Source organism: Paroedura picta, chromosome 16 (assembly GCF_049243985.1).
Source record: "Paroedura picta isolate Pp20150507F chromosome 16, Ppicta_v3.0, whole genome shotgun sequence".
Classification (NCBI taxonomy): domain Eukaryota; kingdom Metazoa; phylum Chordata; class Lepidosauria; order Squamata; family Gekkonidae; genus Paroedura; species Paroedura picta.
The window spans coordinates 27075341-27088923 of record NC_135384.1 but is presented as its reverse complement, the minus strand read 5'-3'; the positions used below and the strand labels follow the sequence as shown (position 1 = coordinate 27088923).

General features: G+C 51.1%; 1 protein-coding gene across 2 annotated transcripts in view; it reads left to right on the top strand.

The window, feature by feature from the left end:
• Positions 1-13099, top strand: part of THRA (thyroid hormone receptor alpha) — a 116870-nt gene extending 103771 nt beyond the window's left edge. For both annotated transcript variants that reach the window (XM_077315525.1, XM_077315524.1), the window contains exon 9: positions 1458-13099. In XM_077315525.1, the coding sequence (XP_077171640.1) occupies positions 1458-1708 (251 nt within the window). In that variant the 3' untranslated portion in view covers positions 1709-13099. The remainder of the gene's footprint in view (positions 1-1457) is intronic.
• Positions 13100-13583: the final 484 nt, after the last annotated feature.

Sequence of the window (13583 nt, the reverse complement as noted above, 5' to 3'; positions counted from 1 at the left end):
GCTCTCTTCAAATCCCTCCACCCCATCTTACTTATCCTATCCCGCAAATACAACCCATACACCTGCCTAGCACCCACAGTATTCCAGCATACAACAGGCTTTACTGCTAACCTTTAATATTTGTGCAACTCCCAACTCGTTTCACATCAAGCTTTTCCAAGGAATATCACTTCAGATTCTCAGATTCTGCAAATATTAAACCGAATGTCCACCATCAAAACCTGGAATGTAAATCTGCTGGGAAGGCATGCTGGATATAAACCTGTGTGATATCGACTCAGCCACTAGAGGGGGCAATGCACTTATGGAACAGGAGAAAACTCTGAAGAAACCGGAATCTGCTAGCAAGGAAAATGAGATTGCAGAAAATCGTTTCCTCCTCTCCTCCCCAGCCGTGTTGTTGACAGAAAAAGCCCCCCTCAAACTCCATCACACTCACTGGGGATAATTTTAGAGGTTTCTATCTCTGGAAGTGAATGAAGAAACTGGGGGGGGGGGGGGGCGTTGTTTTGAAGGCAGCTAACTTTGCAAAAGGAAAAAAAATCATTTAAAATAAAACTTGGAGGAAATCCCAGTGTGTAGTGAGAACCAAGACTTTAGGGATCTGTTGATGGTGGAGCACTGCTGGGTTTACAGGCAGCTAGCACTGATTTGTTTTTTAAACAGAAAAATAGCTCTTCCCTCATGACCGCCCTTTCTCTCCCCCTTTGGCTACACGGGGGCCTTTGGGATCTCAGTCAAGGAAAGGGCATGAAAAATCTCCATTGTGGACCCCACTCGTCCCCTGCCAATGCATTTGTAGCAGCAACGAGCACAGCGTGGAGAATCATAGCGGTATGGAAGCTACCACAGAAGGGGGCTAAAAGTTTAGCTCAGACTTTGAGTGCATTTACATGCTGCTTTTTCCCCCCCCCAGTGGGGATTTCCAGTCAAAGAGTCAACAGAAGTACAGACCGGGAAAGTTTGTTATTCCTTCTCCTCTCCGAGTCTCTGGAAACCGATCTTCTTGCCAACTCTAGGCTACAGCCCTCAGATTAATAGGCAACCCTAAACCTTAGAGCAGGGGTAGTCAAACTGCGGCCCTCCAGATGTCCATGGACTACAATTCCCAGAAGCCCCTGCCAGCATTCGCTGGCAGGGGCTCCTGGGAATTGTAGTCCATGGACATCTGGAGGGCCGCAGTTTGACTACCCCTGCCTTAGAGCAACGGTGGCCAAACCTTGGCTCTCCAGATGTCCACGGACTACGATTCCCATGAACGCCTGCCAACACCATACTGACAGGAGCTCATGGGAATTGCAGTCCATGGACCTCTCGAGAGCCACAGTTTGTCCATCCCTGCCTTAGAGAATTTGACTAGGGGCTGGGAGGACTAGGTGGTCCAGCAGGAGCCCTCCTGCTGAAGTCCAGGTGGGTCATCCCCATCTTACTCGGGCTTCTTTCCGTTCCCCCGGTAGACCGCAGCGGGCTGATCTGTGTCGACAAGATCGAGAAATGCCAAGAGACCTACCTGTTGGCGTTTGAACACTACATCAACTATCGCAAACACAACATTCCCCACTTCTGGCCCAAACTCCTCATGAAGGTGACCGACCTGCGCATGATCGGGGCCTGCCACGCCAGTCGTTTCCTGCACATGAAGGTGGAATGCCCCACGGAGCTCTTCCCCCCACTCTTTCTCGAGGTCTTCGAGGATCAGGAAGTCTAGGGTGGGCGGGGAGAGGGAGGGAGCAAACAGGGTGGCATGGGAGAATTGGGGGGGGGCAGGCAGGTCGGGACTGGGGCGACGTCGGGACTTTGGGCCGCAGAGCCCCCACCTCATCACTTCGGACACAGATTTTCAAAAAGGAAAAAAAAAAGAAAACATTTTTTTTTGTTCTGTTTTGTTGTTTTCGTTTTTTTTTTTTTCGTTTTCTTTTTTGTTTTTTTTTTCTAAATATTGCAAGTCAGCATCAGTGAATCACGCAGAGCGGGAGGGGAAGGCGCTGGGACACACCAAAAAGAAAGAAAGAAAGAAAATGGTTGAACTCACGCAAAAAAAAAAAAACACCTTCCTTACAAGGTAGACTCGTGCAGTAGCCAATGCTTTTGTCTAGGCAGACTTTAAAAAGAATATTGGGCAATATGATCTCCCTCCCTGCTTACTTTACTCCTGCCAACCCCTTTTTTTGTCCCAAAGTCTGTCGTTCAAGGGTGAGACAAGTTGTCTTAAATTTTAACAAAAGGAAGGGTGGGGGGGGGATCAATTCCCATTTGGCTCCTCCCCCCTTCCCGAAAGATTCCTTTGCTCTTCTCCCCATCCGAAAAAGGGTTTCCCCACCCACCCTCCCAGCACTGGAAATTGCCAGCGCCTTGGTGCATAGCCCTGACCCAAACCTCTCTCGTTTAAACGGACTTGATTACCGATATATATAAATATATATATGTTTCTTTTGCACATAACAGTCCCAGGAAACGTTAGAGTGTGTTTGCTTGTTTTGTTCTTTTCTTCGGTTCCTTTTAGAACTTTTAGCATTTAGTTATCCTCCCCTAGGAGGCTAAAATATAAAATGCACTTTTTTTGTAAAAGAAAGAAAGATTTTTTTAAGAAAAAGAAAGAAAAGGAACAGAGAGAGCGAGAGAAAGAGAGAGAGAGAAATTAAATTATTGACAGGGAAGTGGGGGGGGGGGAGGAAAGTCCTCAGGTGGTTTTGGCTAAAAACAACAAAAACAAATTGAGGTTCTCAGTCCTACATGGGAAGGACAGATGCACTTTGAAATAGGAAAAAGACCCCCCCTCCCCCTTTCTCCTCCCCTTCTGGGAAAAGCAAGGGGTTCGAGTGAGAAATCTATTTTATTTTGCTTTGAATCGCACTGCAGGGCTCAAACTTACGGGGCGCCGGCTTCTTATTCCAGTGCTGAGAGGTAAACTCATCACTTCCTACCAGAAAAAAAAATTGTCAACCCTAACCTCTCCCCCCCCTCCCCGCCGCTGCCACCCCTCTCCATCCCCCGGAAGCCCCCTCCCCTTCCCTGTGGCCAATCTACCTCCATGTTGGGCAAGGAAGGTGTGGGGGGGTGTCTAATGTCCCTGCTTATGCTGCCCCCCCCCAGCTGCAGACCTGCACGCGTCACCCCTGCTGGGCTTGGAAGCCGCCCTTGCTAATTCTTTGCACACGCTTTCCCTCGCCGAGTGGCGTTACAACACCCCTTGCTGCACTAACGTTCCCCGTTGTCCTCCCTCCCTCCCTCCCTTCCCTCTGGCGGGAGGCGACTGAAGCCTGAAACCTCGACTCTTCCCGTTCCGGGAGAACCGAGGAAGGGTCGAACGCTCTCCCCCCCACACACACTTGATTTTTGTTATTGTTGTTATTGTTGCAAATGGCACTTATCAACGGAGAGGACAGGCAGTGGATAAAATTCACCGGGAGGGGGCTGCAACCCCCGGAACTGCAGGCTCAAGAAGTTAAGGGATTGGGGGGGGGGAGCGCGGGGAGGACGACTAGCCCTGTGTCAGGGAACCAGGGGGGGGGTGTCAAGCTGCTTTGCTGTGTGCTTCAAGCCCCTTCCCCAAGAATATCCTGTGCCCCTTGTGCCCATGAACATCCAGCCCCGTTCTTGCACGGATCATTTCACACACATGGGGGAAAGGGCAAAGACTTCCGTCATACCGTGCCCCCGTTCGAGAAAGGTCAGCTCTTTCCACCCCATCTCCCTTACCCCTTGCGGTAATCCAGAGGGGTTCACTGTGACAGTCTTTTGTAGCAAAATTCAACAGGAGTTTGGAGCACCTTCAAGAGGATCACAATCTCTCCCAGCGGGAGCTTCCGGGAGCTCTTGAAAGCTTCAGGGTGCATGAAATGGCATTAAGGTGCTACTGGGTTCCCGTTTAGCAAAGAAATAAGTAAGGACACCTCGCTGGCCGCATGCAGAAGCAAATTCTCGGGGTGCGTGAACTAGGTGGGAAGAATCGGGGGCCGGATCGGTCAGAGCTTCGTTCCCCAAAAAGGACGGCGGCGTTTTTTAAAAAAACGGTACGGGCAAGTCACATTGGAAAAAAGCCAGATTAGGCAAGGGAGTGATCCAGAAAAGCAGGCGAGAAAGAAGCATTCTGGATGTGCAGATTTGGTCAGTCTTGTCTGTTGGAGGCGTCTTTTCATTGACGCTTTCCTGCTGTCTGTCGTGTTTTGGGAAGCAGGCTGACCCTCTAAAGCAGGGTGGCCAAACTGTGGCTCTCCAGATACCCATGGACATTTGGAGAGACGCAGTTTGGCCACCCCTGCTCTAAAGTCACGATCCCTGACATCAGCATTGGGGGAGGGGACCATGTTGAGTGAGCCAGCCTCCCCCACCCCCCACCCCGTCTCCCACCCAAAATAGATTGCCAACCAAACCACATTTCCACCCCTTTCAGCCCCTTTGGTGCTGTTCCCTTTCCTGTGGGTCGTGTTGGGCAGGGTGCAGAACAGAGACCGATGCTTTTTAGTGTGTCAGATTTGGTCCCCCCAAACATTCAGTTGCTGATTCCTGTGCTAACGATGGGTGTTGGGGATATTCTTTTTTTTCTTTTTTTTTTACAAAAACAAAAAAAGAGGAGACCGCCATCTTCTTGATTTCTTCTTTCTGACTGTTTCGTTTTAACACAAACCAGACTGTGACCCCCCCCCTTAAAGACAAGTCTTTTTGGCACTTAAAGTCATTAATCGGGTTGGGCGTCTCTCCTGAGCCACTTCTGTGATAGACCCATCTTTTTTATCATCAGTCTGTTAGACAAGGTGTCTTTTTTAAAGCTGTAATGTAATATCAGTGCGGGAGAGTAATTTCCCCCTTCCTATTTTTACTCTCCTTCTGCCCAATTTCTCCTTTTCTTTCTCTGTCTCTCCCTCTCTCTGTCACTTGGTTTCCGTTGAGAAAAAAAACCCTTTACCTCTTACCTCATTCAAGAAGCTGTGGGAAATGTTACAGGATGGTTTTGGGTGCATGTTGGATGTACCATCCGAAGGTTCAGGGGCCGGCCTACGGAGAACACAGCTCCAGTTTAAGCTAATATACAGAAATATATATATAAGTATGTATAATTTTTTTAATTAACAAGGAAAAAAAATCTTTGTACGGGTCTGTTCACAAGGAAAAAAAAATACTACGCAAACAAAATTGGGGTTGGAGGGGGGGGAAAGTAGTTTTTTAAAATCATCTTAAAATGACGTGAGGTTGATATTGGGGGGTGGGGAGTGGGAGAGGGAGGGGGGGCACTGCTGCTGAGTCGGTACTAGGACGTGGTCCGGAATCCTGATTCCCACTGAGGAATTTTGTTTGGGTATCTTTAGCCTGCACTTCTTCACTTGCGAAAACCACACAGGCATAGAAATTTGGTATTGTGGGCAAATCTCAAAAGTCTATTTTAAAAAGAGAGAGAGAGAGAGAACAAGTTTATAGTCCTTAAGGCAATGAGCAAGACTTTTAATAAGCCTGGTGAAATCTTGAGCCCAGAGTGGAGCGAAGCAGGATTTCCACTGCAGAAGCAGAATAAATTATGCAAAACAGGCACCAATATTGCAGTTCTGCCTAATTATTCAGCTGTTCTTAGCATGGAATCCGACCTTTGTCGGGAGGAGAGATTTCTTTTATTTTGTTTTTGTTTTGAAGCTCAGAATGGTGCAAAGCTATATCCCCAATTGGCTTTGTCCCCAGGGAATTGCAGATGTGTCCAGAAGCTGCAGAGGGGGGGGAGGGGGGGACAGGATGCAGTTGTATATTTCTTGGCCTGGAAAATGTGAGTTAATGGGGGGGGGACCGTGGTGTGCCACAAGAGCGGGGTGGGGGGCGGTTTGAAGCCTTGGATTCAGTAGCCTCTTGCCTACCCTACTAGTTCTTCATTTAAAACACTTTCCAGTCCCACAGAATCAGATGGGTCAGTGTTTTGGTGCTCAGCTCAGCCTCGGAGAAGCAACTAGCTCCCCGGGGTCCCCCTGCCCGCCCCCTCTTCACCATGGGACCCCACGTGCTCTGCTCCTTCCCATTTACAGCCCTGCTCCCTTTCAGAAGTCTGCTTTGATCCCAGCCCAACCGTTCCTCAGCTCCTTAAAGCAGGGGTAGTCAACCTGTGGTCCTCCAGATGTCCATGGACTACAATTCCCATGAGCCCCTGCCAGCAACCACTGGCAGGGGCTCATGGGAATTGTAGTCCATGGACATCTGGAGGACCACAGGTTTGACTACCCCTGCTTTAAAGCAAACATCACAGAGACACGTAACTCCCATGTGATGTGCAGTGTGCTAAAACCCTTTATATATTTGTGTGTGTGTTTGTGTGTGTGTGTGTGTGAGCACTTCCCGGGCTGTCTGTCCAGAAACTACTTTTATGCAACTTGGCTGTGACCCGGTGCATGCTAACTCAAGAGTTAGGGGTTTGCTTTTGAGTTAACACATGTCAGAACAAGCTGCTAGCCTCTAGCTCAGGGGTGGCCAAGCAGTGGCTCTCCAGATGTCCATGCAAGGGTTCATGGGAATTGGAGTCCATGGACAGCTGGAGAGCCACCGTTTGGCCACCCCTGAGTTAGCTTCTTTCTCTTAGGCCCATTATGCACACATTGGATAATGCACTTCCAATGCACTTTAGAAGTACATTATCCTGTTCTGCACAGGGAAACCCAGCTGCAGGCGCACATTGAAAGTGCATTATCCAGTGTGTGCATAACAGGCCTTAGAGGGCCCCAGAGAGAAACAGAAGATTTCTGGGGGGTCTTGAATAAAAAAGCCAAGGGTTTATTGTGTAAACATAAGAACCTGCCTTACAGGATACAGATCATCCGTTTTATCTAGCTTAGCATTGTGCGCTTCGGTTAGCAAAAGATCTCTCGGTCTATTCCTCTTCATGCAAGTTTCTTCATAAACTGAATTGGGGACCCAGGAAAGGGGATGATCAGCCATGTATCCAAGGGCCCTTTTCCAGATCAGAATCCCCCCTGCCAAATACATATGTGTATATACATGCAGGGAAGGGAGCTTCTTTTATGGGAGACAGCCCTATCCTTGTGCAATTCCTGTTCTCTGCCATAAGGCCGTTCCCCTAAGCCAGCCTTCCTCAACTTCAAGAAACCCCAGAAGTGATGTAATTGTACAGAACGGGGTTAGGAAGCAGAGCTGTGGACACGCCCACCCGGGGCCCTTCCCACCACTCCAGCTCATAATTGGCCCTTTTGATGGCCCTGCACACCCTTCTTCATAGCCAAGCACTTTGCTTCTTGGTATTCAGTGGTTGCTCCACACCCCATAGGGCTCTGCCCGCGTCCTCTGGACCTGTTGCTTTGGTCACTGTGCAAAAGCACTCCTGGAGAGGCAAAGGTTTGGGCTTCCCTCAACGCTGCCCCTTTAGCCACTTCCCAAACATGGTGCAGCCCCCTCCCCCAGGTGGTGCCACCATTCCAGGTTGGGCCATCTCCGATCCCTTCCCCCAGAGATGGGGAAAGAGAGCCAGCTGGCCAATTGGGAACACAGCGGCCATTTTCGACAAATTGGGGCTCCGTAGAAAACCCAGAGCATCAGTTTGCCCTTGGCTTGTCTCTGTGGTAGTCGCAGCTCACTTGGTCCCTTGCAGGATTCAACCACGCAAAGAAACGGAAGCTGCCTTAGGGATCAGCCGGACCCAGCTGTGCGTGCGGCTCAGTTTTGTTTACCCCGAGAGCAAGCAATTAAGATCCCAGGCGAGGGACGTTTCCACTCGTGGCTTTACCCCAGAGCTGCAAGTTTGGACTCCGGACCCTGCCGCACAGTGGCAGCTTCTCCCCAATTCAAACCGACTTTCATTTTGCTTTTAAAACCCAGCTGCGTGACTGTGGTAGTCGCCAACAGCGGCCCCAGAAAAACTCAGGCAGGTCTCCCCAGAGCTCATCCTGAAACATAGCGTGAACAGCTATGAGGGGGGCAGGAATTGCACCCTGATAGTCCATTTTAAGCGTTTGGGTTGTTTACCAAGACGGAGACTTTAACTCCCCACCCCCAAAATACGTTTTTGGAGTCGCAGACTACCTGTTGACCAGCTAGGGGTCTTTGGCCTCTTTCGTATCTGTGCGGAAACAGTCGGCTTGCGACTGCTCATTTTGACCCCCTGTGGCCTGTCCAAATTGCAGCTGTCCAAGGTACAGAAATTCTTATCTGGTTGCATCCGGTCATGTAACAGGAACCGCACCTGTTTCCCTGCGGGACGCGCTAAAAATACACGCCAGAGTCCCGGGCCACGCTGTCCTCCCTGCCCACCTTTTTTAGGCGTCCTTAGCGAGACACGTTGGAACAGGGGTGGCCAAACCCTTGCATGCCAGATGTCCACGGACTACAATGCCCAGAAAGCCCTGTCCTATTTGCTCTGGGGAATTGTCGTCCACGGACCTCTGGAGAGCCACAGTTTGTGGCCACCCCTGCCTCAGAGGTTGTTAGCCGAAGGTGAGAAGGATTAAATTAACCTGAAAAGGAAGGCATCCATTTCTTTTCCTGAGCCTTTTCAAGGCGTAGGCGTGGTAAGCCTGTAGCAGGCTGTGGATTTGGGCCGCCTGTCCCTCACTTGAGCCATAACGCTCCTGCGTTCACAGCTGTGCCGCCAAGGCGAAACCCTGCAAGTGAACCACACCACCTTTTTGTCCATCAGCTCCCCCCCCCCCACATACCTCTTAAACCTCTTCACATTAGAAGGTGTCATTTCCTCTGGGCGACGGCCGCCCATTCCCTCTCATCCGCCGGTTTGACAGGTAAGGACTCCTGGTCCAGGTATGATGTAGGAGTCCGTGGCCCTGTTGCCCCCTTCTGTTTATGGGAGCCAGGCCAAAACCTTGAAGACCACTGCCCTTCACACGCACCCCGTGTCATTTGGGTGCTCTCCGTGGAAGAGTCAGTGGTGCTCGCCACATCATTAACCTCCTCGCTGGGACGCCGACCAAATAAACGCACTTTTATTTCATTTTTGCAAGCGTCCCCCCAGTGGGCTTTGCTTCTGGGCCCGAGAGTACTCAGCTGCGAAGCGGTTTGATAATGTTTCATTCGGCACATGGGAAAGCTCAGGGCCATTTCTCCAGGTAAAGGGGAGGGAGCAGAGTGGGCGGGCTGCCGTGACCCACCGTTTCGGAACTGGCTTGCATGTTCCGTGAGGGCCGGCCCCCCACGCGTATGAACCGGGATAGTCCTGTCTGTGCGGGGATATTTCTCTGTGTGGCGTGCGCCGGCATTTGCGCTTGGGGTGTGCCAGGTCCCGGCATCACTGGTTGCGTGTCCAAATGTTTAAACATCTCTGGGAGGGGCGTGTTTCAGCATTGAAGCTGGGGACGGGGGTCACCGTGTGTGTGTGTCATGGGCCCGAATAACTCAGGGGCGTGCTTCGGGTGTGTGTGATTGAGCAGGTTGTGTGTTTCTTTCCCTTTGTGTACGGTGTTCTGTCAGGATAGGCACATAGAATCATGGAGTTGGAAGGGGCCATACAGGCCATCTAGTCCAACCCCCTGCTCAACGCAGGATCATAGAATCCTAGAATCATAGAGTTGGGAGGGGCCATACAGGCCATCTAGTCCAACCCCCTGCTCAACGCAGGATCAGCCCTAAGCATGCCTTGTGTGAGAGAGGATGGCCCCTTCCCTCTGTGCGTGTATGTGCGCGATTGTGTGTATACAACACTTCCTGTGCTTCCAGCTCAGCGCTTTCCTCGTGTGGCATTTCTCATCCTCTCCATGTGGAGGACGGGAAATGTGCCTCCGTGTCTCGGGCAGCGCATGCCCAGTCCACAGCTTGCTTGTGGCCAAATAAACACCCTTGGCGGGTGTCAGATGCCAGGATGCGGTCTTGTCGCCCCAGTTTGGAACTCTCAGGCAAACCTTTGGGTCGTTTCCCCGGAGCAGTGATGTACATATTGGAGCGAGCATTAAAACGAGCGCACACGTTCTCACGTGTCGGAGGAGCGCCCTCAGAGCATGTGTGTATTTAGGGTGTCTACCCTGTTTGCGAGGACGTGAGCATGGAAGGGAGACCTCTCTGTCTCTCCCTAAAACACTCCATCCGGCTTCTCCTGCCTCTCCCCCATCCTCCCCCTCGCTCACCACCCCCTTCCAGCCCCACATCTCCCCTTCCCCTTCTTTCTGGAGGCCTTATTCTTTAACCAGCCAGTAGGGGGCACTTTCATATACCAAGCAGTGTACAGTTAATTCCGGATTTGTAATTCTTGTAAATATTTGTATATACCAAGGCGTCCTGTGCAGAAGATATCTCTTACGTCGAGGGAGGCATGTCTGCTCTTCTGTTAGGAATCTTACAATGCTTTTTTGTTTTGTTTTGTGTTTTTTAAAGAAAGAAAGAAACAGCAGCCCTGTCGATCTGGAAGGAGCAGGGCAAGGGTATGAATTCTTCATTGCCTTATACTAAATAATGAAGTTTCTTTACCAAGTAATCTTCTTACTCTCCTCTGTTTGCCACGCATACCTAGCTCAAGGGAACGGAAGAGCCCAAATCGGTCGGCCACGCTGGGGCGCTCCAGATGTTCACGGGCTGCAGTTCAGGGGCTCATGGGAATTGTAGTCCATGGACTTCCGGAGAGCCACAGTTTGGCCACACCTGGTCTAAATGGCGGTGGGAATTCCATGTCCTGTGGAAAAGGGGCACCAGCAATTCCATCTTGACACCCCCAGTGTATAAATGCTTATTGGGAGATGTGTGTGCGTGCGCATGTGTACATGTATGTATAGGTGTATGTATATATACATATATATATATATATATATAGGGGGCGGTTGCACAGGAGGTTCTCCAACAGAAGCCCCACTGAACTGAGTGGCGTTCATTTTCAAGGGGTCTGCGCCAGGGAAGTTCCCGTACCAAGGTGTCTGTCCTCGGTGTTTGTGTACAGATAAACAGAGTCCTGTCAACACTGTGTGTGTTACAAAACATGCGGATTGCCTATGCACACAAAAGCGTTTAGCCTCCCTGTGCATTTTTTGCACACACACACACACACACACACGTTGCACAACTTCCCACCTCAAATCCCTCCCAAATTGTGGTTGGAAAAAAAAAACAGAGTAGAAGTTGGTGTCCTTTGTTTGTGCCGTTCGTTTGGTTCCCCTTCTCCCTCCTTCCGTCGACGGGATTCCCTTGCTACCCGCAGCCCCACAGAGTGCAAGGTGGTCCCACGCCATAATGGGGGGGGGGTATGTTTTGAAATCCAGCTGGCCCCTGGATGGTCTCTCACTGGTCCTTCTTGTGAGTTTTATTTACCAAGTTGCCCTAGAATGGGGAAGTCAAAGGGTGGCTCTCCAGGCGTCCGTGGACTACAGTTCCCATGCCTCGTGGGAACTGTAGTCCGTGCACATCTGGAGAGCCACCGTTTGACTACCCCTGCACTAGAATCATTGAGTTAAACTTTGTGGCCGCCCTCACCGCCTCCCACTGGCCAACCACGGTACCAGTCAGGCTTTTCCTACAAGAGGCCCTCTGGCTCCCGTATTTCGTGGTAAGGAGAACGGCTCAGGACCACGTTCCAGCCACGAGGAGGGCTGCGGATTTTGACTAGTTCACACGTCTGCATCTCCCGTCTTGTTGCCAAGACCAACCCGGCAACAGCTTGCATGGTGCGACCCTGGATTTAATCCCGCGCCACCTAACTGTCTGGTTGGGCAAGCCATCCGGCCGCGTTCCACGAAACGTGGCAGGAGCCGTAGGGCCCCGCCCTACAAGCTTTCAGCCGGTCTGTGGGGCCTGCAGTGTCTAGCCAAAGAACCTTATGTCCACCTTGGGCCCCACCTCCTCCACACCAGAGTATGCCTGTCAGACGGGGAGGCAGCAAGGGTGACCCCAACTCTTCCCAAGAGCCTCTCTGTGTAGGACTCCCCCCCGCCCCCCGGGAGTTGCAAGCAGGCGTGTATGCAAAGCGTGGACTTATAAGAGCGCATCGTGGGAAGGATAGGAGGGCGTTGTTCTCCTCTGTCTTCTTGCAGGACGCTCCGCAAAGCCTGTTGGAAGGACTGGGGGTGGGTGGGACAGGTGCTAAGACTTTAACAGAGCAGAGCTCAGGACGAGCCCCTTTCCCCATGACCCACGCGAGCCATGCCACGTCCCCCACCACCGTAACCACGCAGGTCTTTTTCTGACCTTGCCTCTTTACACCACGGGTGCCAGCAGAGGGACAGCAGTGTCCCGTCCCATACCCACCCACCCCCCGCCAGTGGGTTCCTACAAAGTTGTTTGTTGAGTTTCAAGGGGGGAGGGCTTTTTCCGCCATGCGGGGCAGTAAATGACTGTGACTATTTTGTAAGTGGGGAGGGGTGTCCCGCACCAGAGGCCTGTTTGCAAGACAGTTTTTTTTTTGGGGGGGGGGAGTGGCTCTCTCTCTCTGCACCGTTCTCAGTATTCCTTTGCCAAGTACATACCTCATATAGATTCTGCAGATCACACACCGTTCTTCTGACCCCCCTCCCCCCGGCCCCACATCCCTCTTCTCCCCAGCTGACCTCAAGTTCTGAAAAGGTATTAACTAACGCGATTACAGCTTTGGATCCAGGCTCGGCTTGGGGAAAGGGGGGGGGAGCAGAGCTGTTCTCATATATTTGGGGAAGGACGTTTCCAATAAGGGGGCACCCCCCCCCATGAGCCCCACCTACTATGCATTGTGGGTTTTATTTTCCCTCCTCCCGAGTCCAGAGCAGGGAAAGGAACTCTGAGCAGGGCGTTATTGAATGTACGTTCGGGGACGTGGGGTGTTTTCAGTGTGTTTTGGGAGGGGGGGTCAGGTGGAGGGGGGGTCAGAGGGAGGGAGGCGTCTTTCCCCTTCCTTCGTTCCTTCCTTCCTTGCCCCCCCTCCCCTCCCCCTCCTTTTTTTGCGTCTGGGAAGCAGGAAATCTGCTGATATTAAAAAGAGAAAAAAAAAATACGACAATCACAATTTGTCCGTGACGTGCGATTTTGAAAAAAAAAAACCTGAAAAGTTTGGGGCGGGGGGAAATAACCCTTTTTTTGTGTTTTTGGTCAGGATTTTAAAGAAAGATATTTTTATGGTAATTGTCGCTGGTCTATTTTACTATATATTTATGTAATAAATATATGATTAAAAAAACAAACAAACCTACCCTTAAAAAAAAAAAATCCTCACAGCCCCAATTGGTTTATGGAGTCTCATTTACGGTGAGCAGTAAGGGAAGGGGGGGGGCGCATGTGCATGGGAGGGGCGCATGCATGCGCATAGTTGTCGGGGTGGTCTTCCTTTACACAGGACACGCAAGAGGACTGTCTTTGCAGCACGGACGTGTAGGGAGCGGGGGGGTCTCCCGGACCCTGCAGTTTGCCCCCTGAAACCTTCCTGGGAGAGGTTTGCCGGACGGTGTGGGAACCCAAGCACCAGAGACTGGAGCCGAGCAGGTGAGGCCCAATCCAGACAAAACTAGGCCGGCGCCAGAAGACAGAAGGGGACGTGTTTGCAGCCGAAAATGACGTGAGAAAAAAATGTATAGGCTGTTTTGGCCTCTGGCAAAGAGGTTTTCGTTTTTTTCTCCAAAACAAAAAACCCAAACTGGTTTGACCAGAAACAGCAGTGGGAGTCCAAGCCGATGCCGTCTTCAAACAATGTGCAATAGATGTTC